Below are 25,242 nucleotides of genomic sequence, written 5' to 3' on the forward strand. Positions count from 1 at the left end.
TCCTCCCGGATGTCCGAACTCCTCACCCTATCACGGAGAGTGAGTCCAACACCCTGCAGAGAAAACTAATTTCAGCAGCTTGTATCCACGATCTTATTCTTTCGGTCTTATTGATCATTTAATTTAAAATAAACAAAACACCTGTTTGCTCGTAAAAATACATTTCCTGGCTGAAAGATACACATACTAACAGGTAAAATGTGATTTATATAAAATCATTTTATATAAATCACATTTTAAAAATGTCTGAAAATTCAGACATTTTAAGAATGTCTGAATTTACATGTGCATATCTAGCTGAGCCTCTTTTTTTTTCCAGTCCTTGCCACTTTTAAAATAAACAAGCTATCAAACTACAGTAAAGGTACATATAATTTATTGTACACTGACATTGCTGAACATTAATATCACTATGGCAAAAATGTAAGTGAGCAGTTCTGCTTCTATCAGTAGCGGAGAAACATGGCTTCTCTCTTACTGCCTGACAAAGGTTTTTCTTCATGGTTGCTAGAGCCCTTATGCAACAGTGCGGCAACTTGAAAAACACAGCTTTCATACAAGGTTCCTACAGACATGCTCAAAAAAAGTCCTTTCTCATATCAAACCAACTCTATTTTGCAAAGCTACTCCTAGTTGGCTAGATCCACTCATTTGGAAAGACTCGGTGATACTCTGTCCTGTAGTTCCATTAGAGTCTGCTCCTTTATCCTGCTGCGTCTCAGCTTTTGAGAACCTTCTCTTTGAGCAAGTCAAGGATGACCTGCCTCTCTTGGCTCTCCAACTCAAAGCGCCGTTCCCGCTCTTTCCTCTCTGCACCCAGTCTCTCCCTCTCCAGGGCAATCTTGCTCCTCTGGATCTCAAGCTCCTCACGCCGCAAGGCCATTTCCTCTTCCCGCAAGCGCTGCTCTGCCTCTGAGCGCTTTTCCAGGAAGCTTAGGATTTCAGAGTAGGTCTGGCAGCAGCACTGGCATGGTCGCTTGGCTGTGGGAGCCGCCAGGTCCACCAGTTCTTCCTGTTCCTCTGGGTCTGGAGTGGGGGCCACTGGAGTGGCAAAGTACAGAATGGATTTATGAAAAACTACCATTAACAGTATTGGGTTATACTGTGTCATATCACAGTCATCTTTAATCTTGAAGGATAGGTCACAGGCACAACTGCTGACTCCACCATAATTTATATTTGTACTTTTGAAATATATTTTGGTCTCTACCATCAAACAAATTTCTTAAGTAAGGTAATAAAATCCCGTGCTCCCAGTCTCCTCACCTGCAGGAGGGACTGTCTGGTTGGCGATCACACTGGGCTTGTCCGGTTCTGCTAGTGAGAGCTCCTCAATTGCTCTCTTCCGAAGTTCTTCATCTTGGTACTTGCTCTCACCACTCCCTTGAAGGCCCTTCTCCGCCTCCAACTCCAGAACTTCATGTAGAAGGTCTTCCTTCTGAGCGTACAGCCTTTCAGTTCCAAACCTGGAAGTAGAAAGGAAGGGCTTATTCACTGGTTCACCAAAATAAGATGTGATTTATTCAATGTATTAGATATATATAAAAGTCTTATTTTTGTATACTGTTACTTTAGCACTTACACTGCTGCTTGAAAGTGTGTGAACCCCTTGTGTCCCTTGGTTTTACCACGAAAGGGTTATTTAATGAGAAGTCTTTCTCATGTGACATAGGTGTGTAATTACCAATTTCACATATTGGTTTGGAGGAAATCATGCATGTAGTGAAGTAGTGCAGGTGCAAATATAAATAAAACCCCAAGTTCCATTGGTTAAACAAAGTAGGTAAGGTAGAACCAGTTGTGCAAATCAATCATTTATTCACTTTATAAGTTTATTTTAAGATGTAGATACTATACATTTATATTAATATTTTATACAAGAATAATTACCATCCCTGTAGGATTCCCATACTTTCCAGAAGCACTGTATATTGGGATGACAACTATGTGGATTAATGAACCAATTTGATAAATATTCAGACACTAAGAAAATTCCACTGTTCATATGAGGTAACTTTGTGAGGTACTGTATACATGACAGGGCTAGAGTTAACGAATATAATTAAGTATAGTGAATATTAAAATAAATTGTGAGTGTTGATGATAGCCTTCCAAATCACAATAAATACCACACACTACCCTGTGCTGTTTTCAAGCTCTCCAGTCTTGTTTTACAGACACTTGCATCCAGGACAAGTTAATTAATGCCAAACGGGTGTTTATAGTAAGCAAAACAATTATTCTATGCATTCCCATACACAGCTCCCCTTATACACTCTTCCAGTGATAAACGCATGGAAGCTGAAGTCCAGGCCATACGGAGCTTCCTAACCTGCGGAGGCTGGCAAAGTCCTGCTTTTTATAATAATCCAGCAGCAGGGAGGTCCTCTCACGGCAGCGCCTGGCGTCCACCTCAAAGCTCTCATCCTGCAGGGCCGCCGTGATTATTTCGCCCACCTTGGCCCAAATTCGGCCTGGTTCCTTGGAGGCAAAGGGGTTCTGGGCAATGACCTCCCGTAGCAGCAGGATATCATGGCGGGCCGAGAAGCGCACCTGTCTCTTGCGTGGCGTGGAGGAAAGGCCAGCAATAGAGAAACCTGTGGGCGGAGAAAGGGACAGACGATGGGGGAGACTCAGAACTGCCCGAGCCCCCAAACTCATAAATAGAGAGGCAAAGAATAAACAGGAAACAAAGGTCATCAAATATGAAAAATACTCATACTGAAAGTCTAGAACAAAAGGTTATTGTGTGCACATAATAACTTAGTTTACTGGAGGTTCAAAACTCTATTCTGCTATTCTTTTATGTTTTATATTTAGCTCATATGTGTAACATCATTCTGTTGGTTTTTGTTTTGACTTTTTCTTTGTATCAGTTTAGTATAATAGTTAACAGTTGGTCATTTCAATGCAGCAATTCAGAATAAGTGCCTTTGTCAGGGTTAATACTTCATTTCGCTGGTCTTGGAACAGGCAACCTTCAAGTGACACAATCAATGCAACACCGTGCAACAAGCTATCCTAATCCAAAACGATTTTTTAAGAATAAATGGTATTTTTATTAAAAAAAAAAAAAAAAAAAAAAACTTGTTTTTCTGACATTATTTTCATCCAACAGGAAAAGAGACGAATCGCTAAGCTGTTAACACAGGTGCGCGCGAGCGAGGGCCCGCAGCACTGGCGCTGACGAGCGCGCGCGCACACGCGGGCGTGTCAGCATTATGCACGAGCGCTCAGCGAATCAGCGCACGTCCGTATTTCGGGACCGGAGCTTAAAAAGTCGCAGAACGAGACGCACAAACACGCGCCGCCCTCGTTCTGCGAAAAAAAAGGCTGCAAACGGCAAACGTTAAGCAACGCTGCGGCGCTCGCACTGCGCACGCAGGACAGTCAGCACTTCGTGTTGCGCGCGCGCGGTTGTTGGACCCGCGCGAAAACTGCAGCCGACTAAGCGGCACGTTTGCCTGTGTAATTATTTATATGACATGAAATATCAAATCGTATTCGTGTCAGACGTTAGTGTTCATGTCGGGGGTCTTACCGCCGTTGTTGGGCATCTCCGCTACACGTTCCATGTCTCCTCGTATGCGGGGTCAGCTGATACGCAGGAACTGCTGAGGTCACAGTACACGTCCGCTCACCAGTACAGGTTACGTTCTGACGTGTAACTCAACTTCTCAGGAAATCTGGCAAAAGTGGAGATGTAATGGGGTGCGTGTCCTCGGAGTGTCCAGCAGGGGGCAACACAAGCCAGGGTCCACTTTCAACGAAACGCTCTAGTACCGTACAGAGTAGGAAGGAGAACGTGTCCAGCTTACACTACTTTTTTTACACACACAGCAAATAAACTGCTAATATTCGTATACAGGGCTTCTTGATTGTACAACGCTAAAGCATCACTAATATTACCTAAAAGTCATGTCATCAAATCATCTTTGATTACTTAATATGTTACCAATACTGGTTATATCTACAGTGTGTGTATACTGTATATGACATGTTTATGACGACAACAAACACGAGGCTTGAGGAAGAGCGCGCTCTTCTGAAAAAAAAAGAACCCGGATCCTTCATCTTTCGTCCTCGCGCTACCCCCTTAACCAATCACAGCACTCTTTACATCTCGAGCATGGCATTATCACAAAACTTAAAATAGTAGGTTTTATCATTTCCTAAAGGAGTTAATATTAATTCAGTTAGCTGAAAACTTTAAGAACATCAGTGCTCATTGTGTGTGTGTGCGCGCGTGCTTATACAGATATTTGAATGCGGCGACTTCATTACTACTAGTGCTGTGAACGACGACGTAGAAGCGAACAACAAACACGTAACTTGTACTCCCATATACACAGCATTATCTTCAAATTAAAAATTGTTATCGTAAAGGACAATAATTTAAAAACACATTTTTAAATTTAAATTTAGAATATGCCCCTCTAAATGCAACATTTCTGTGTTATTAAAGTGTCTTACTGGGAGAAATGGACACAAGGTGAAGGTGCGAAGTATCTGTGAAACAGTCACACTATCGGACCATCTGTACGTGTGCTGGGTACCAGAAGCAGTCTCACAATATATATATATATATATATATATATATATATAAATCATTATATTAAAATATGTTAAAAATCATCTTTCTTCAGAAAATGTGCTGAAAGTGTACTTTTATATTACTTTTATTATCTGAATAACGGTAATAACATGTAGTGAGGTTTTGCAGCAATTCATAGATATAAATAAAGGCAAAAGATTTAACAATCACTTGTGCAAAAGTAATGATGAGTAAAGTACTCATGACAGTAGGCCTGTTTTTTTTCCCCCCTTTCTTATTACAGTTCCGATGTCACAAAGGCCAAACTCCTTTTGTTATCCGTCAACATGGGGAAGATCAGAGGATATACAATGAGAAAAATTAGAGAAAGGTTGTTTCATAAGTCTTTCAAAAAAATCGGGCAGTAACTCTTTGAAAATTCCAACATTCGCTATTATGGTAATAATTAAGAAGTTTAAAAAGAGTGGTCACAAGTGTATTTTGTCTCCACACTCAGTGAAAAGGACGGTTCAAGGGGCAAGTATCTACAAGGTTCACGGGATTCACAGCCGGAGAAAGCAGAAGTCGGTTGCACCCTGAGGTTACCAAGTACCCAAAACTACAATTAGATGCCACCTCCAAGCCAACCAGCTATTTGGAAGGCTCTCCAAATGAACACCTCTGCCCTAAAATTATACATCGCAACTGGAATTTTGATTAGATTCTTTGTTCAGAGCTTTTTGGCAACAAACACCAGAGGTGGGTTTGGTGTATAAAGAGTTGAGGCCATGGAGAAACGAGCCTGATCCCTGCTGTGAATTATGGTGGTGGATCTGTGCTGCCATGTGGCTGTTTTTCTTCCAAAAGTGCTGGGAAGCTTGTCAGGATATTCAGCATCAAGGATTCCATAAAATACAAAAATATTAGATCAAAATGTGACTGCTTCTGCCATGGTTCATCATGAGTCCCCTGGCATGAACCTGTTGGATGAGCCGAAGAAAAGAGCCCACAAGTGAAGACCAAGGACTCTGAAGGATCTGGAGAGATTCTGTTATGAGTTAATATCTCTGATCCCTTGCTGTTTTTTCTCCCAACTCATCAAACATTAGGGACTCAAAGCTGTTATCTCAACAACACGCAGTGATACTAATAATCTTTTTCAGGATAAAAATGATTTTGTGTTTTTATCACAATAAATAATATAATTTTCTCATATTGCTGAGCAGGTTCAAAATTCTGAGCACAGGACACATTTCATAAAACACAAACTGAACTTAATCCGGCATTTTTTGCTTTTCTTTATCAAGAGTGCCAATAATTTCGGGGAGTACAGAAGATAAAGATGATTCTTTGTACCTTATAGGCTGTTAAACTGCCTAAATTACTATCATATGACCTGTCTTTGATTGTCAGACCATAGTTTTACAATAGCAATGTTGGCAAACAAAACAAATAAAACATGGAATGCCCAGTGTGGTATGAAGTGCAGTACTGCATACCCACACACACACACACACACACACACACACACACTGTCTGAAGCCGCTTGTCCCAAGTGGGATCACGCCGAGCTAGAGCCTAACCCGGCGACACAGGGCGCAGGGCTGGAGGGGGAGGGGACACACCCAAGACAGGACTCCAATCCATCACAAGGCACCTCAAGCAGGACTCGAACCTCAGACCCACCAGAGAGCGGGACCTGGCCAAGCCTGCTGCACCACCCCACCCCTGCATACCTGTAATATGCTAATTAGAAGGGCATTATGGGCAACTGAATTTTTTCCAGTTGTAACACTTACACTACAACATTGGGTTTATGTGTAACTGTAAATGTATGTCAGATGGATATTTGTTGACCTACTGTACCATAACATGAAATGATGTGCTACTATTAAAATTTTTAAAAATTTCAGTAATCCAATTGCTTTTTCATAGTAGAATAATTAGAGGTAATGCAGGTTTTCAGCAGGTTTTGTTACTTCTCTGCTTCATAACAAAATTTAACATTATGTTTTTTCACACGTCACCAAGAGCAGGATTTTACTTGGACCATAACTGGAGCTTGACAACTCCCAAACACACAAACACAGGTGCACATACACTCCCCTTCATGTAAACTGAGCGCAGCTCATTTGTTTCCTCCCACCACACTACCAGGGCCATCAGATGACTTTAATACCCGCTAGTGGTGCTGTGCCCTGCTCCTCTGGGCTACATAATAGCCGAATTTTACTGTGGTATAAATAATAACTGTAGCCTAATTAATCATAATGATAGGCTTTCATCTATTAGTCTGAGGAGTCCATGCTGCTCTGAAAGAACATTTGCGGATGTGTTTTGTTAATTGAAGATGACAACATGTTTATTTATGACTTCCGTAGCATTACAGCAGCATGAAACGGAAAAGTTTACTGACTCACTACCTGTTTGTCCCAGTGTAGACAGTCATTTTCATTTGTGCCATTTTAAATCATACAGTTAAGCAGAGTTTGCAGGAGATTCTTGCATGAGTTTTGTCTGTTCTTATTTACTTGTATTTTCAGGAACATAGAGGTACTATTTTAGTACAGTATTAATTTGTGTTGCTTAGATAGTGCAGAAAAGTGTCCAGGAAAACGTGCAAGAGAATAGGGCTGGAAATATAACTGTTATCTATGAAATTATTTGCAGGTCCAGGTTAGAGGATGACCAGATGTATGTTCTTACCAGAGCACCTTCTAGAAATATTCAGATGTAGAAATAAGAGTGTAGATAATAGTGGAAGTGTGGCTTTTGGGTTTCAGATGCAAGTCAACCATTCTGAGATGCTGATGCTGGGATGTAAAAAGTGGTGGACAGGTACCAGTTCCCCCACTACAGCAGGACTGATCTTTCTAAATAGCAATGTGTCACAAACAGATTTGTACAATATCAGGGCTATTTAAATGTTATCATTGATCATCTCCAAAGATAAACCAAACAAAACAGCGAAACTAAAACTAGATTGAAATAACTTTTGGGTTAACAGGAAGCCTGGAGGTGCTGAGGGATGACAGCTTGATAGGCAGTGGGGAAAACTCCAACTTGCCCATCAGTATGCTTAGAGAAAAGGCCAAAATCAGGCAAGTTTCGAGAAGGAATTGAGAAGGTTCCTCTCCAGCATGTAAAAAGATCAAATATTTATTATTGTCAATCCACAAAGGAGACACTGAAACTCTTCAGTCATTTCACATAGTCTGTTCAATATCTTGCTCCTCTAAGAGCCATCAGTTTGCTGCTAGGGAAATCCACTGCCTTCCTCTGTTTGCATACTTTTGAGCTCAACACAGCAAATTACCACAAATGTTAACACCTTTTTCTTATATTAAACAGCAAGACATAATCAGCAGCACGTGGTAGCTCCTGACACTGCACACAAAATAAGTATTAAATGTGACCTATGCTGGTGTTATATTTCAAATGCTGGAACTGTGTAAATTAAACTGTATATCGAATCATTTTTCAATTAAATATGCAGAAGCTTTTTCACTAGCAGCGAAAAGTTCTGATTATCCCAGTATTAAGTAAAAGCTCAAAGCCTGAATATAATCTTGACATCTAAGATCTAAAGGGATTTCAATCCCTTGTCTGCTCCTTCCTTTATGTGCAGGTTTGTGTTGCAGCTGCGCTTTTAATTAATTTGAAACAAATTACCGGTTTCATTGAAAATATCACACAATTCAGATCTCAATCGACATAAGCATTGGCAGAGGAATCAATGTGTTTTTTTCATATAAATGAACAAATATTTAAAAAAGAACTGAGGTCCATTTGCTCCGGTAAATAAAGTAACAACTGCTGCCATGTAGCTGAAGGACTTAGGTTTGAATCACACCTCCTGTTGTAAAACCTCGACAAAGGTATTTACCCTGAAGAGGCAACTAACAGAGCTCCAAAGAGGCCACATAGTTGATGCAAAATTTGCTATTCCACTCACAATTGCACAAAACAAAATCATACCCATTGTAAAACTACTCATTAAGCCACCAGTCTGCAAACCACCATTCACCCAAGACATTCGAATACCAGTACTTGTATTTAGTACTCACCACTTTCAGCTGAAATGTGTCCCAGATGTATTGACACAATTTAGTATTCTAAGCTGCATATATAAATGACATCAGTGCCGTAACCTATTTGCTGGACAGTGTAAAACTGTAGAGTTCTGCATCTTGGGTTTGTTAGGATTCAGACAATGGATATAGAGCAGAAATAACTGAACTGCCTATTGAACAGAAACATGAAATGTATTTTTATAAGGAAAGAATGCCAAAGGCAAACTGAAGAAATTGCAAGTCATTTCAATGTAAATGCGATATCCTCACTTGTTTTTACAAGGCACACCACAAAGGCTGTACCTGTATCTGTATGTCGCCCACAGAACGGCTGTTCTCAGTAATCTACCAAAATCTTTAATCCACCAAAATTTTCAAAAACAAAATGCGGCCGGGCCTGTAACAGTGTGGGAAGGCATCTCATAGAAGTCATTAGATCCACTGACTGCTCTGCATGGTTATACACTGCCTGGTCAAAAAAAGTCACACGCTCTAATATTTTGTTGTACCGCCTTTTGCTTTGATTAAAGCAAGCATTCTCCATGGCCTCGTTTCGATAAGCTTATGCAATGTCACAACATTTATTTCCGTCCAGAGTTGCATTAATTTCTCGTCAAGATCTTGTATTGATGGGAGAGTCGGACCGCTGCGCAGTCTTCTCTAGCACATCCCAAAGATTCTCAGTGGGGTTAAGGTCTGGACTCTGCGGTGGCCGAATCCTGGCATTGTCATCTTGGAATATGCCCGTGCCATCAGGGAAGAAAAAAATCCATTGATAGAAAAACCTGGTTATTCAGTATATTCAGGTAGTCAGCTGACCTCATTTTTTCAGCACATAACATTGTTGAACCTAGACCTGACCAACTGAAGCAACCCCAGATCATAACACTGCCCCCACAGGCTTAGACGTAGGCACTAGGCATGATGGGTGCATCACTTCATCCGCCTCTCTTCTTACTCTGATGCGCCCATCACTCTGGAACAGGGCAAATCTGGATTCATCAGACCACATGACCTTTTCCCATTGCTCCAGAGTCCAATCTTTATGCTCCCTAGAAAATTTAAGCCTTTTTTTCCAATTAGCCTCACTGATGAGTGGTCTTCCTAAGGCTACACAGCTCTTTAGTCCCAATCCCTTGAGTTCTCTTCGCATTGTGCGTGTGGAAATGCTCTTACTTTCATTATTAAACATAGCCGTGAGTTCTACTGCTGTTTTTTTTACGATTTGATTTCACTAAACGTTTAAGTGATCTCCCATCACGATCATTCAAGATTTTTTTCCGACCACATTTCTTCCTTGAAGATGATGGTTCACCACTATCCTTCCAGGTTTTAATAATGCATTGGACAGTTCTTAACCCAAATTGAGTAGTTTCAGCAATCTCCTTAGTTGTTTTCTTTGCTTGATGCAGGCCAGGAATTTGACCCTTCTGAAACAGAGTTATAGCTTTTCCATGACCACAGGATATGTCTTCCGACATGGTTGTTTCAGAAATGAGAAGCTACTCACTGCATCAGTTAGGGTTTAATAACTTGTTGCCAGCTGAAACATATTAATCACTGCAGTAATTATCCAGTGGAAGGCTCTTACCTATTTGCTTAGTTAAATCCAGGTGGTGACTTTTTTTTTGGTCGGGCAGTGTATAATCATCAAGAAATACGAGTCCATGTTGAGTGCAAACACTGTTCCCTAATGAAGTTCTCATATTCTATGATAATGCCCCAAACACAGTGTTAACAAATTTAAGAGTGGTTTCATGAACACCAGTATGAAGTCAACTGCCTTCCATGACTTCCCAGTCACTGGATGTAAACATCACTGAACCTTCATGGGAAGTTCCAGAAAGCAGAGGGCAAAGCAGATCTCTACCTTCTTCATCCTTATAAAAACTGAAGGCTTTTCTTTTTCAAGCATGGTGCAATAACCCAGTACACACAGTTCAGGACTTCCATCCATCCATCGTCAACAACCGCCTGTCCCAAGCGGTGGTTGCAGTGAGTGGGAGCCTACCCGGCAACGCAGGGCGCAAGGCCGAAGGAGGAGGGGACACACCCAGGACGGAATGCCAGTCTGTCACAAGGCACCCCAAGCAGGGCTCAAACCCCAGACCTGCTATACAGTGGGCACCAGCTGAACCCGCTGTACCACCACGCCCAGTTCAGTACTTGTATGACATAATTCCAAGAAGGAGCAAAGATGTTCTGATGGCATTATTTAACTCATGCAATGCATTCAATTAACAGCTGAATGAAGAATAATTACTGAAGAGCTCAGCTGGTAGAAAAACAAGCATTCGCAGCAGTTATCAGCATGCTCCTTTGGCTCCGGACCCATGAACTCAATACAGATCCCATGTACAAAGATGAGCATTAAAAAACACATGCATCTCAATTCCCCAGCATCTGTAACATCAAGATACTTTTTTCTAAAACAGGTTGAATTTTGTTGAGGCATCTCCAAGAATATGTAGGCATCTGTTCAAACCCAAAGTCAGCTTTGAGGAGAAGGGGTTATTTGCATTGTCAAAAATTTTGACATTTTGACCTGCTCAAAGAGGTCCAGGAAAGCAGTTTCAGAAAATATCTTCACAGCATGTGAAAGCAGAAGAGAGGTTATAGCACTGAGTGTAATCATCTGATTTCAGGTGCTGTTCCTCAGAAGACAGACAGCAGTTTGCCCAAAATGTTTTCAAGCCATGAATCTAGTGGGTATGAATTGTGTTAGTTCTCCACCTATTTCCCCACCTGTATATTCACCTAATATTTGTACCTTATCGCTGACAAATTCATTGACCTTTAATATAAAATTAATCTTATATAATAATCAAGTAATCCACACATACACACACTATCTGAACTGGTTGTCCCATACGGGGTCGCGGGGAGCCGGAGCCTAACCCAACAACGCAGGGCGTAAGGCCGGAGGGGGAGGGGACACACCCAGGACGGGACGCCAGCCCGTCGCAAGGCACCCCAAGCGGGACTTGAACCCGAGACCCCCCAGAGAGCAGGACCCGGTCCAACACACTGCACCACTGCGCCACCGCGTCCCCCCTAATTAATCCATTAATCTGAAATTTATAAAAACTGGAGTTCTGACATTTTTCGAAACACCCAATGCGAATACAAACAATCCGAATTCATCAACTTAATGCTGAAGTCCTCCGAATGGACACAATGATCAGGTTGTGTGCAACAAGCCAACAGTAATAAAGAGATTCTTTATGCTCCAGGTCCTTCTCCTGCCCTGGTGTTTGACTCGTCACAATTAGTCACTCCAAACAAACATTTGATGTCCATTAGAAAATTCTCTAGAAATCAGAGATAGGTTTTCATTCGACCTCTTTTCTCTAGGGCCCTTAATTGTTGTCATCTCAGCTACGGCGCTGCATGGCCTGGAAGCCTTGAAGTTCAAACCGAAAAGAGCTGCACTTTCGCTGGTATAGAGTCTAGCGGAGATGCCGGGTGCACGCGTTTCCAAGTAACTGCGGCCTCTGTGTTCAGAAATCCCTCTCAAGTCCCTCTTAAATCTTGCAGCCTTGTGGTGCTTTTTGTTGGATGTTGCAGAGCTGAGCCTTCTGCAGGAATCTGTCATCTCTCCTTTTTTTCACAGTGACACTTTAATATGAATAGCGCGCTTTTGAAAAGACTACTGCATAATAAGCGTGTCAGTGCAGACTCTCTTCCTGCAGACAGAAAGTTTATCAGCGTTCAGATCTTCCTCTGCAAAGCAACTGCTTCTGTCATGATAAAGCCAAGTGGAGCCTTTCTTAACCGAATATCAGCCGATCTTTCAGAATGAGAACATCATTTTGGAATCAGCATTCTCCTTCGCTTGTCAAGAGTTGTTCATATGCGCCCCATTGATTTTCATAGTGCTAAAAGTGACCTAACTGCTAAAACTGCCAGTTTTACCCCTCTGTGCACACTGTTCTCAGGTGCACTTTTACCTTTATAACTTCGGCATCAGATTGTGCCTCTGAGGCTGAGTTAATTATGAACAAAGGCTCAAATTCCAGTTATCGCTGCAGGAGATTGATTACACAAAGAAGGGGAGGAGGAACTGCTTGCAAATGCTGCTTCTTTCTTGCCTTCATTTATGTATTTGAGTTGAATTTTCTTGCTATTTTCACTTTTCTCTACATTTTTAACCTGTCATTAAAGGACACCAAAAACAAAAACAAAGGCACAATGGAAATCAGTCAACAGAATGTTAAGTGTTTCTGAAAAAAGGGTAAAAGGATACCGGTGGAATTCTGGTAATCCTGGGTGTGTCGAGATGGAAGGTTCGCTCCCAGTAACTGGAGCGCTCTACAAATAATGGCACGAAGTCAACCCAGTTAGTAATCAAACATTGTTTCTGCGCTGATATTTCAGTAAATTCAGCGATGTTACATTCACTCTGAGAGAGTAAGAAGGACTTTGGGGGTTGTATATTTTGAAGGGCAAGAACCATAAACAGAGTTGATTTAACGCTGGAGGTTTCACTGCGTGGGCAGTGCAGGCACACAGAAAAAATTAAAAAATATGGAGAAATTATAGGTCTGTAAACAACGTGTCATCATGTTGATCCACATCGGTTGCTAAGGTGTCATTTTTGTGTAAAATCTAAGTTTATATATCTATATGATACCTAAACCCGCTGCAAAAAATGTTTCTGTTGAAATGTCATTATATTTAAGATAAATTAATGGATGCACAGTTAGGTGGGGATGTATACTGTGCATTTCATCTAATACTCAAACTTAGGTTTGCTGCTCTATGGTCGATTTTTATGAGCCTTTTGGCGCGTGCTGACATGGCTGATTTTTGCACAACTGCCAGCCATAGCTGGGAAGCATTTTCTTTCAAAAGTGACACTGCACTGTCAATGATATGCAAGACAACATACATGGAAGAGAGCTAAGTGTGTGATTCCTGTATACATGTTAGAAAAATTCAGGCTAGAGCTGGGGCTGGAATAGAAGGCTTTTGCTTTTTTTCTCATGACTATGAACATAATTATTGTTTGCTTCTCGAAATGGCCTTGTGAATAAAACCTAGACTCGCACTGAAGCAGAACCTCTTGCGAGCTACTACGGTATGAAACACAACACATGAATGGAAGCTGACCTTGATTGACACAGCTAAAAGGTAGAAGAAAAAGTATAATTGCGATTTTGTTAACTTTCATCATAGGCTTATGAATTCCTCTACCATAGATAGTACAGAATTACAACATTTTCCAACCTTTGGATATTCTGTATGTATTTAGACTAGACTGTAAGGTTCTCATATCATTTTGAAACTATTGTTGTTCTCTCCACATAGTCTCATAAGGTATTTGGCAGGTTAGCAGGTATAGAAAAGGAGCTCGGTCCCGTTTCTGGTTGTTTCCGTGCGTATTGAGTCTGTCTCCATGGTCTTCAGCCACCTCCTTTCTCTGTATGTCTGTGTGAGTGTTCCTCCCAGGGGCCGGCGCAGCCGAGTCGTTCCTCTAACAGCCACCCTGATGTGTGTGTGTATGTTTGAGAGAGAGAGGGAGAGCGAGGAGAAAGACAGAGAGAGAGAGAGAGTATGAGGGTTGGGTAGATGGGTGGGTGAGTGGGTGACACAAGAGCACTCGCTGTTATCTCTGTCAGGTCCTCAAAAGAGCAGGACACAAGTTCGGAAGGAAGACCGGTTCCAAGCCGGAGAGCAAGGGTTTGAGGAGGAGGCTGTTAGAAGCAAGTCAAGAAAGGGAGAAAAGATCAAGGGGAGAGGAGCAGGCGGAGGTGGGGGTGCTGTTCTCTTTCTGGATCTCGTCTCCTCCTGTCTCCGCGTGGTGATTTTTTTTTTTTTTTTTTTGATATTCCGCCACGTTGCTCCCCTCAGTGCCACTGCCAGGAGGATCTGCCACGGGGGGTCGCACATGGAGAAAGTGCCAGGAGACGGAGATATGGAGCAGAGGGAACGTGCGGACCAGCTGTCCGAAGAGGAAAAGGGGATGATCCAGGACACCTGGGGACGGGTCTATGAAAATTGCGAAGACGTGGGCGTCTCGGTCCTCATCAGGTACTCTGCTTTATTTTAAGTATTGCACTTTGTGTGTCGCTCTGGGGTCGTGCAGGGAATGCAGACGGAGACACACATACTGGTGACTCCTCCGAAGCACACAGCCATTCACACTTCCAGCATCTCGTGTAAAAGCAGGAGAAGGAGGGGGGAAGGTCCGCACATTACGAACGGCAGAATGCAAACCTGCCTTGGCGAAGCAGGCCGAAGCTGGCGAGCACAACAAGGGGAGATTCGTGGAGGAGACAGATTTTTTTTTCCACATGCCTTCAGATTATACGTCCGCTCTCGGTGTGCTGCAGTGTTTTCAGCGTGCCAAAGATCTGCTCACCGCACAGCTTTACTGACATTATAAATGACCAGGGTTGCAAAGCTCCATGTTTGCATAGCACCACGCTGCACAGGTGACCTTTCGGTTGAGAAGTGTAGGTGAGCATGTTCGTCTTCCAAACAGCAGAGTAGCGTCTTAGTGGACGGTACGTTTAATGTCACACCACTGGGGAACTGTATTGTAAAATAAATTCCATCTCGGGTCTTTGACTAATGTCAGTGTCACACATGGAGTACAGAGATAATTAATTTCACTGGGAAGGAGTCCAGAATAATGCCCCAAAAGCATTCACTCAAAATAGAGCGAAATTTAATAATAACAAGGAGCTATTAGTAAAATGTTAAATATTTAAAGTTGCCTTTCAAGAAATCTTTTTTAAACCGAAAGCTGAAAATGCTTTTTATTTTTTGTTTATTTCTCTACGTATTTATGCAGTTCTGTAGATTCTTCACGAATACTCAAATACTGAACATTTTGTGTATTTAGTCAAATGCAGTATATATGGTTCCTATAGTGAAGTGCTTTGTATGGAATATGTATAATCGGGTGGGAGATGTGTTGTCAGATGTTGCGCACGGTCACTTCATATGCTCAGGTAGGGCTACGCTCTCAAGGACACATGTGGAGCTTTGTAGCGACCTCCAAAATGGAAGTGAAGAGACATACAGTGTGCGTTGAAGCCGCTTACACACTTCAGTCTTTTTGAAGTGTGACCAAAGAGGAAAGACAACGGCACTTCTCCGAGCAATTAGACGATGGGAATGTGCCTGTATTGCTGTCACGGAGACACTATTTATCCCCTGGAGGGGTAGATGAAAGCACTGGAGTGAAGCACAGATTGGTTGTTGATCTAAAACCCTCTTTCTGGCATTCTTCTTCCCTCGGCATGTGGAGCGAGTTTAAGAATCTTAATATTTTTCATTTATGTTAAAGCAGTGTTAGGCAAAATGTCCAATATGGGTAAATGTACAATAAAGTCAACACTGGAAATTACATCAATTTTTTCTGCTTATTATAGTCATGATTATGGTTGTAATTATGAATGCAGTCACTGAGACAGTCTTTCACTCTACATACCAGAGAGTTTAGCCATGGCTTGAAATGTTCTTACAATGCAAAGCAATATTTCATTTCATAACAACCTATAGGCTACAGAGTCAACAGAAACCTGTTGTTGGGACAAGAGTTGAGGATGCAGTGAGAGTGCAGAGTCGACGATCAAAATGCTGAGAATACCCCTTGGTATGACTCAAGAGCAGAGCTGGAAAAGATGTAACAGTATTTGCTTCTGCACGGGGATGACTCCGGAGCACTCCACTTCGCACAAATTGTGGATACAACTTATGCAAAGATCGCTGTCCTTAGTTGGATCATCCACAAAATTAATGGACCACTTTGATTAAAAAAATATGTATATAATAAACCCTAAAATATAAATAATTATAACATGAAGAATTGTCCCGGAGACTCGGCCTAATCCACTGTAACCATCGCAAGAGCGAAGTAATTGTCCAAGGTAAACAGGCATTTCACACATGACATTACACCTAGCAAGATATTTTATTCTGAAATATTGCATTTAGGTAAACTTTGCAGCTTTGAGTGTCACACCTTATAATGAGACCTGAGGTCCAAGTGATGACTTAGGGTGTAGCGAGGAACTGACTGAGCCAAAAACATTTTTTGAAATCGCCAAGAGGCACCATGACATGACGCTACACCTAGCATGCTCAGACATGATTGCTCTGAGTATCCAACATGCTGTGCTGTGGTGATACATGTTCTCAGGAGGTACATGGAACATTGGTATGATCCAGACTTAATACATTAACACACCGTTATATGGTAGTCATGCAGCTCAAGTTAGTTTTGCTCGTAAATAGAGCTGTGCTAGAGAAAGAAATATTAGACATTGTGTAGATTTATCCACGCCCTCTCCTCAGACCTCCAACCTACAAACCTTCCACTGTCCACAGACCCAGAGGTACAAACAGCAGCAGCGGGTAGCAAGTGTGTGTCACTATGATCTCCTCCAGTCAGTGGGTGATGCCGCTATGTAATGGATAACTTGCATTAAAAAGGCATACCCTCAAGTCAGCGCTTTAGAAGAGGAAATGAATAAAACATGGTCTCCCATGTATTAGAAAAGATCAAAGAAGAAATTCACAAAAGAACAATCTTCAGGCAGAACAATGGGGTTACAACAGTGTAGACATGTCACATATTGTAATGGAAGGGCAACACAGAGTGAAGAAAAGACAACAAGAGGAGCTCAACAAGTCTTGTGTGTAAAAAACGGCTTGACTCTTGTTCCCGGTACTCCTCTGTATTTATAAAGTCCGTTCATTGCTTTGCACTATCCCGGAGAGCACGAAGCCTGGAGGCCCTGGTAGTGTTCCAGCTGGGAAAGAGCCAGTACGCCTCACCGCCACCTCATACCTCTCCCGCAGTAGAGGGACAGACAGGAACCAGACTCCAGTCATGGCCGTCATACGCTAGGGAGATCTGCAACCTCTGGGAAGAAGCCTGCAGCCAGCGGCAGAGGGCCGTCACTTCCAGTTCTTCCATCTCATTGCAACCGACTAAAAGCCGGACCCAACGCCAGCGCCATCACCCTGCATTTGGGGAATGTCCACATCCATCAAGCATGTTTGTCTAAGGGAGAAATGGCGGAAATGTTTAAGATGGATACTGTAAACTGTATGCGAAGAAAAATGGACCTGGTCAGTGTTAGCGTCTGATGGATAAAATAGTCCTGCAAGGTTCCGGTTCGGTGTGTTGGATAGAATCATTTTTCGCTTCAAAAATACACAATAAAATGTGAGAAAAGATATTTTGGGGCTTTTAAAAAGCACCCGCATTATACTGTGGAAGGAGAAAATATTCCGTTTTGAACAACCTTAATGAAAGAGTTTGGCTTGAGCTTTTTCATGGGACAATACACCTCGCAGGAACGGGACGAAGATCAAGGCCATTATCATCAAGTAAAAAAAGATTGCAAATACCAGTTTCAAGCTATTCTTGGTGTTTACGCTGTAATTAACTCGAGCAGGATTAATAAGGCGACAATTACAATGTGGTAATGAAGCCATTTATATGCAGTGACAGGTCGCTTCATTTATTTGAGGAGTGCCCTCCTGCAAAGCCAGTTGTACTCCCTTCCACTCTTCATGCTTTCTTTCATCTTGAATAGAGTTTAGCTCTCGAGCACAGTGTGTTAAATCAGAAAAGCATTTTTTACCAACCTTGTGTTTGCCTCCTACTCTTTAAAATGGTTTAACATGCACTTCCTCTGTGAGACTAATCAAACCTGACATTTTACAAGAGGAATTCAATCTCCTAAATGAAATTAAAAGGATTCCTGAGCATCATCGTGCATTTAGACGTCTTTCGCAGTTGCTCTAGTTTAGAGGTCATAGGAAACCTCTTGCTAGTAAACGTTGCGGTATGTCAGATGTTGTCATGCAAACACGGTGCCGTTGGCCTCCCTGCTATTGATCTAATGCAGGGAGGAAGGGATATGAGGAACCTATAGATATGAGGGGTCCAGTAGAGAAGCTCTGACCTCTGCAGGAGTGTGTCACTGAACCTCTGTCTGGTGGTGCCGCCTGAGTCTAAACCGCTGAATGAATAAGTAAAAGTCGGTTAGCTGTGCCTATGTGAAAAAGCGCACAGATGAGTTAAACTGGGTCGACACTAACAAAGAGTGTGGGATGTGGGCGGTGGCAAGGTATATACACATGGATCTGGTCCATCAGAAAAGAGGCTGGGTGTTAGAGAAATGTATAACAAGATGTGGATTCACACCAGCGCTTTGTGATTGGAGAGGGGCGGTCAAAGCCTGGTCAGTTCTGAAGAAGGTCAAGGGAAAGGCAGCTAGCTGTCACTTCAACTATGTGCGTTACAAGCACTACCATCAGGTGTTCCCTAAGATGAATAATAGCTTGGAGCGAGAATCACACCAGATCGCAAAAACATCCCCGTTCTCCTGTAAACGACACGGGAAGCTAGCTCACCCAAACACCCGCAGAGGAGTGAAAAATGTGCGTTAAACTGACAGTGGCAGGTCTGTGAGGCACCTTGAGCATCCTCCCAACTTTACCAGCGATAGTTCTTGGAAAATCAGAAACCGTCTGAGAAGAAAACCTCTTGCCGGAGTCATGCTGGCGATCAGGGTGACACAACCAAGCGTCTTGCTCCACCTGCACTGTTAGCTGGCACAGAGCCGGAGAGCAAATACGGAGCGCATAATACGGAGCCCTTTCTTTCCCTGCTTTTCCGCACATTCATAATTACCCAGGAGGCAACTTGGTGATTTCCTTCCCATCAGCGCCACTTCGCTTTTCATCTGCCAGCCATATGCCGCGTTCACTGAAAGCGCTGAAGAGGCCCCACCAGGAAGGGAGCGGAGATTCATTCTACATGTGAGCATGGTCCCCTGTCACATATACTAGTACTCAAGGCTGTTTGCTAATCACTTCACATTAGGCGCAGAACTGTCTTTTTTACCATCTCGGGGCCATATAATGTAAATATGTTGTCTTTTCACGTAAAGTACATAAGCCGGCAGCAAGTCACAAGGTCTGAGGGAACTCACTTTGATTACGCTGTGATTTCTCTAATATTCTTAGTAATTTCATATTCCGGAATTTCAATATCAGCATTTACGTGCGCGTTTATTCATTTAGCAGACGCTTATTTCCAAAAATGCATGCAATCCAGGGTACGCAGAAGTGCACTCCACATGGGGCTAAAAGCTTCACGGACAAACACAAGATTATCAAAGCACAACTCGAATGCCTGATATCATCCTTCTGCAGGTGCACATTACTCAAGTAACTGCCCACGCAGAGTCGGACAGGATACGTACAGATTCATGTGGCACGCCATGTGATGATCGGGAGGGAAGTGATTTTCTGGAAAAAATTGATTTTGAAAACCTTCTTCAATGCTGGGAGGACTTCGGCGGTTCTGAGAGAGAGCAGGAGCTCATCCCAGCACAGGGGGGCCAAAACGAAGAACTAACGGGCTTTCGATATCGGATCCCTCACAAATATGACCACCAAGCAACCACAAAAGAAGGGGCACAGTTTTCTTGCAGCAGTATTGGGTATGATCAGAAGGTACCCTGAAAGTATCTATGAAGAAATAGATTTGTATTTTTTAGGACATTCTTAAGTTGAATTAAAAAGCAACTGCACAAATATTTGATTTTCCTTGTCCTGGAAAATGTATTGAGATGGCAAAGCTTTGATCACCCATTCCAGAAATGCTGGAGCCTTGCTGATCCTTTCAGGTCTATTTCCAGCCAAATGGAGCTGCTGAATGCAGCACAGCTTAAACAAGCTCAGCTGCGTGGGGTCGTACTTACCTGCAGGCACTCTTCCTCTTCTCCCCCCACAGGTTTTTTGTCAACTTCCCCTCAGCCAAGCAGTACTTCAGCCAGTTCCGGGACATGGAGGACGCAGAGGAGATGGAGCGAAGCCTGCAGCTGCGCAAGCATGCCCAGCGGGTCATGAATGCCATTAACTCCGTTGTGGAGAACCTCCAGGACCCTGATAAGGTGTCCTCCATCCTGGCCCTGGTGGGCAAAGCGCATGCTGTCAAGCACAAAGTGGAGCCCATGTATTTTAAGGTAAACCCTGAATACGCGTCTCCCTGGCAACTCCGTCATGGAGAACTCTCTACCATTGAGTGAGAGCAAGTGAGAGCTACTGCAACTTCTGTCCATGTACTTGAAACTGATTTGGGTGATCAACCCCCCCACCATCTGATTTCCCAATCCCAGCGCGCGCACACACACACACACACACACACACACACACACACACACACACACACACACACACACACAGTCTGAAACCACTTGTCCCAAGCAGGGTCGCAGTGAACTGAACCCTAACCCGGTAGCACAGGGCACAAGGCTGGAGGGGGAGGGGACACACCCAGGACAGGACACCAGTCCATTGCAAGGCACCCCAAGCAGGACTCAAAGCCCAGACCCACTGGAGCGCAGGACCCAGTCAAACCTGCTGCACTGCCGCATCACTGTGCTCCCCCCGCCCAATTCTAGCTCTTAATTTAAATAATGTTCTGCTGTGCATGGCATTTATGTACTATATTCAATGTGACTGCTTCAGAGAGAGAGGGGGCGCAGTGGCACAGTGGGTTGGACCGGGACCTGCTCTCTGGTGGGTCTGGGGTTTGAGTCCCGCTTGGGGTGCCTTGCAATGGACTGGCGTCCCGTCCTGGGTGTGTCCCCTCCCCCTCCGGCCTTACGCCCTGTGTTGCCAGGTAGGCTCTGGTTCCCCGCAACCCCATATGGGACAAGCGGTTCAGAAAACGTGTGTGTGTGTGTGTGTGTGTGTGTGTGTGTGTGTGTGTGCGCGCTTCAGAGAGAAAAGAGATGAAGGAACTATCAGTTAAAGTAACATATAAAACCGGTCCAAAGATGTTGCCTTCCAACAATGAAAGGCTTTGCCTTTTACACACCCTCACAATATATTGTATTTCAACTAAGAATGACAAAACCACCTGGAAACTGTGGTGAAAGTATTAGTTATAATTAACTACACACACATACACACATTGACTGAAACCGCTTGTCCCGAGCGGGGTCGCGGCGAGCCGGAGCCTAACACGGGGCGAGAGCAGGACCTGGCCAAACCCGCTGCGCCACCACACCCCCGTAATTAACTACTGGAGCAAAATATTCCAATGTGACTTCAAGTGCGCGGGGGGGGCGTGGCGGGTTCAGCCGGTACCCCCTGTGTGGTGGGTCTGGGGTTGGAGCCCTGCTTGGGGTGCCCTGTGACGGACTGGCATCCCGTCCTGGGTGTGTCCCCTCCCCCTTCGGCCGTCTCCCTTGTGTTGCCGGGTTAGGCTCTGGCTCTTCGCGACCCCGCTCAAGACAAGCGGTTGTCGACGATGGATGGATCGATGGAATTCAAGTCGTTACTTACAATGGACAGCTGGTTAGGCACACATATTCCCTTTTTGATAGGTTTTGTACACTTTCCTTATCTACATTGCATTTGTCGGCCTCTCACATTTGCCTTTATCCATGTCGCTTGAATCCAGATCCTCAGCGGAGTGATCCTGGAGGTGCTGGCTGAAGATTACCCTGACTCCTTCACCCCGGAGGTGCAGAGGGCCTGGGCCAAGCTCATGGGCCTGGTGTACTGGCACGTGACGGGAGCCTACACAGAAGTCGGATGGGTTCAGCTGTCCAGCTCCGCCGTCTGACCGGGGGCGCAGACCCAGGCCGCTCCAGCAAAGGCTGTGCGGGAACCGGCACCGCAACACTGTTTTTCTGCTGGAGGAAACAGGCATCTGCAGACAGGCCAGTCCATGTGGGAGAAGAAGCGGGAGAAAATTGTGGACAGGTGGTTTGGTCGGGTGGTTGGAGACAGGGAGGAGCTGTGGACCTAACGGGAAATTGAAAAAAGAAATATCTGCTGCTGATATGTTCTTTCTCCCAGCCAGGTTCAAGGGCCTTTCCTTCTTCACACCTTAACATCTTTGGGCATAATTGTAACCTTTGGGTTGTTGTCTTTGTTCTGTATGGTTTGTGAGTGTATTTGTAAATACGCCCTCGTTCAAAATCTCTGCGAGGTCCAATTCTGCGAAGGGTATAACAGATTTGGCTACGGAGATTGGATCCGTTGTTCGCTTGAACTCACATTTCCCCATTCCCCCTCAAGAGCGCATAGCTCTCCGTCTTTCACGTACCGTAAACACACATAGGGATAAGCACATTTCACAGAAACAAATTTCTCCCGGAGGCTAAGAAAATTCCCAACACCATGGAGGGTAACATAATATTACAGATTACCATGACAGCGAATTATCTTGATCGAAGAGCAGCTACCTTTCCCTCACATGACCACGTATAAAGACCCAGAGGACTCTGCAGTAGTTTTATGACACAGTTCTTGAACAAAATACTTTCCAGCTTAGTGATGAATCGCTGCTTACACGACAACAGCTCACATGCGGAAGGTTAAAAAACACGAGTGTGGACCCATATCTCATTTTAGCATTTTGTTTTCAGCGAAACCCCAAATAAAATCGGTTTTGTTTATGCGGTGGATGCAATTGGCATGCCGTCAATCAAGACAAAGCAAACTGCGCTGCGGCAAAAAAAAAAAAATACACTTTGATGGTTTTGAACATTTGCCTCCGTTTCGTATCCGAATTCCACTGATTATAAATATGAGCCACCTGTCCTTTTCGATGCAGCGCATTGAGTCCGTGCTCGCTTTGCGGCCCAGCTCGCCTCCGCCGGGCCGTTTAGCGCTAATGAGGAGGTAATGAGTCCCGGTGCTCGTCCATCAGCCACGCACGGGAAGCAGGCGCCCTCTCCTCCTGCTCTGGCCTCCCGCTAATGGGAGCGGAGGGGGGACTTTAACCTGATTTGTGCCTCTGTCCTCCATCCATTCGGAATCCCCCCCACCGCAGAAGGTCGTGGTTAACGGTTTCCAACTGGAGAAATGCAAGTGGGTGCATTATTATACAAAAACTATTTACTCAAGATCACGTATACACACCACGGTACACTCTCCCTGACCAACGGTTTGGCGATGTAACCTCCACTGGGTGCAGCTGTGCACTCTTTAACTACGACTGTTGTTTACAAACCGGCCCCTGGCTAATGCCAGCCAACCAGTCTCATAGACACCCCCGTGTTAAAACCCGCCTTTCCTCGTATCCTCTCGATACAGCTTTTGTAGCAGCTAGAGAAAGGGGCCATGGATATTCACAAAATGGCGACGTACTGTTCTCTCTTCAAATATACGATTGTCTCATAAAAGTCATTTCCGCCGGCATGCCCTGTTCACGTGCCGACAGAAGTACCACGCTCTATTGTTTACAATACAACGTCGACAACTGCGAGCTTCATGACTGTTTGCGAAATAGATTCGTGCTCTTCGGACTAAGCAGAAGAGACGAAAACGCGGTAAAATAAAGACACGTGACTCCTCACCTGTTTCACGTCGTTACACTTTGCTCCTTGTCGGTCACACCGTCTTGTGAATCCTGTTCCATCCCGGGGTTTCCATACGCCTGGCATCTGGATTTATTTGTTTGCCCTCAAAGGCGGGTATGTCGGAACAAACTTAACACGTATACAGATGAGCATGAACTCACACAAGCACATAATAATACACATGCAGAGCTAAGACAGAAATTACGTAATTTTTCACAGACAGTCCTACGTAGGCTAGATCTGTCAGCAGGACACGATTCTCGGATGTATATTTTTTTTTAAACAGCCTTATGTGGAAGTTACTATTGTGACCTGTCTTGTTATTTCAAAGCCTGGACTTTATATTTTTCTAAATATATAAAATATACAGTTTACAGTACCTATAGTCATCATATATAAAATAATACATGTATGTAAATCTATGGTATATAAAAGCATTGCACATTGTTCCTGGAGGATGTTAGTTTTGTGCCGTTATAGCATGTTTGCACAGTCTAACACAGACTTGTACCTTAGCAGACCTGTCAAAATGAATTCTTATTATCAATAAACAGATTATACATGGTGATCTGCAGCCGTCGGTCATTCTTATTTCCTGCTGAAAGTTCGGTAAGAATGAGCCACTATTTAGTAAGGCTGATCTTCGCAGATCTTTAGACACGTAACCTTTTGCAGCTCAAGAGCATTTCGCCAAATTGAGACACGATGGACAATATCTGTCTAGGAAGAGTGCCTTGTCCTTAATCTCCCCACAGCTCCTTTGTCCCGCCAAATGTCCCTGTCCCTGTCCCTTCCAGCAGACTCACGGCCAAGCCCGTTTCTTTACGCACCGCGGATAGATCAGCATAGCGTACAAATTCTGATCCGTACAGCGGTATCGCTCTCATTGCAAGCAACCTGCAGGCACCAAGCAGGTCTGTAGGCAGCGTTTACACAGCAGTCAGCCCACAAACTCTGGCCTACTTAACCCCCCCACACATGGCGGAATGATGCCTAATTCTGTTCCACCTCTGCAGATCTCCCTCCTCTCAAACGGTAGATGACATGCCTCTGCTGGTAGCCAGGTATCCCCTACACTGGGCTTCATTTCACATGCAGACAGATCGATGACATATTTCCCGCCCGCTGCGCTGTCAGTGGAGCGTGGCTGCCGGAGGACCCAATTTACACAGATCTCTTGGGGTAAAGAACGACGGTCCAGCCAGGGAGTCATTCACCCACCACCCGAGGACAAGTTCAGCACGAGCAGCGGCAACGCTTAGCACGCAGCGGCTGCTTGATT

General features: G+C 43.9%; 2 protein-coding genes across 3 annotated transcripts; one reads left to right on the plus strand and one right to left on the minus strand.

Moving 5' to 3' along the window:
• Positions 1 to 359: 359 nt before the first annotated feature.
• LOC108940190 (scaffold attachment factor B1) lies at positions 360 to 20,390 on the minus strand. 2 transcript variants are annotated; one of them, XM_018762175.2, is made up of 5 exons: positions 20,343 to 20,390; positions 3,542 to 3,686; positions 2,333 to 2,597; positions 1,267 to 1,466; positions 360 to 1,041 (listed from the first exon to the last, which is right to left on the minus strand). In XM_018762175.2, exons 2-5 carry the CDS (start codon positions 3,573 to 3,575, stop codon positions 719 to 721), a joined length of 822 nt encoding a protein of 273 aa, XP_018617691.1. In that variant the 5' UTR covers positions 3,576 to 3,686; positions 20,343 to 20,390; the 3' UTR covers positions 360 to 718. The 2 variants fall into 2 exon arrangements, with proteins under 2 accessions (XP_018617691.1, XP_018617690.1); XM_018762174.2 differs by having other exon boundaries at positions 2,333 to 2,639.
• Positions 14,163 to 24,519, plus strand: cygb2 (cytoglobin 2). The gene is made up of 4 exons (XM_018762177.2): positions 14,163 to 14,360; positions 14,461 to 14,640; positions 20,375 to 20,606; positions 22,052 to 24,519. The coding sequence occupies exons 2-4, from the start codon at positions 14,498 to 14,500 to the stop codon at positions 22,214 to 22,216; spliced, it is 540 nt and encodes a 179-aa protein (XP_018617693.1). The 5' UTR covers positions 14,163 to 14,360; positions 14,461 to 14,497; the 3' UTR covers positions 22,217 to 24,519.
• The last annotated feature ends 723 nt before the right edge of the window (positions 24,520 to 25,242 follow it).

The sequence above is a fragment of the Scleropages formosus genome, chromosome 20, assembly GCF_900964775.1.
Source record: "Scleropages formosus chromosome 20, fSclFor1.1, whole genome shotgun sequence".
NCBI classification, from domain to species: Eukaryota; Metazoa; Chordata; class Actinopteri; order Osteoglossiformes; family Osteoglossidae; genus Scleropages; species Scleropages formosus.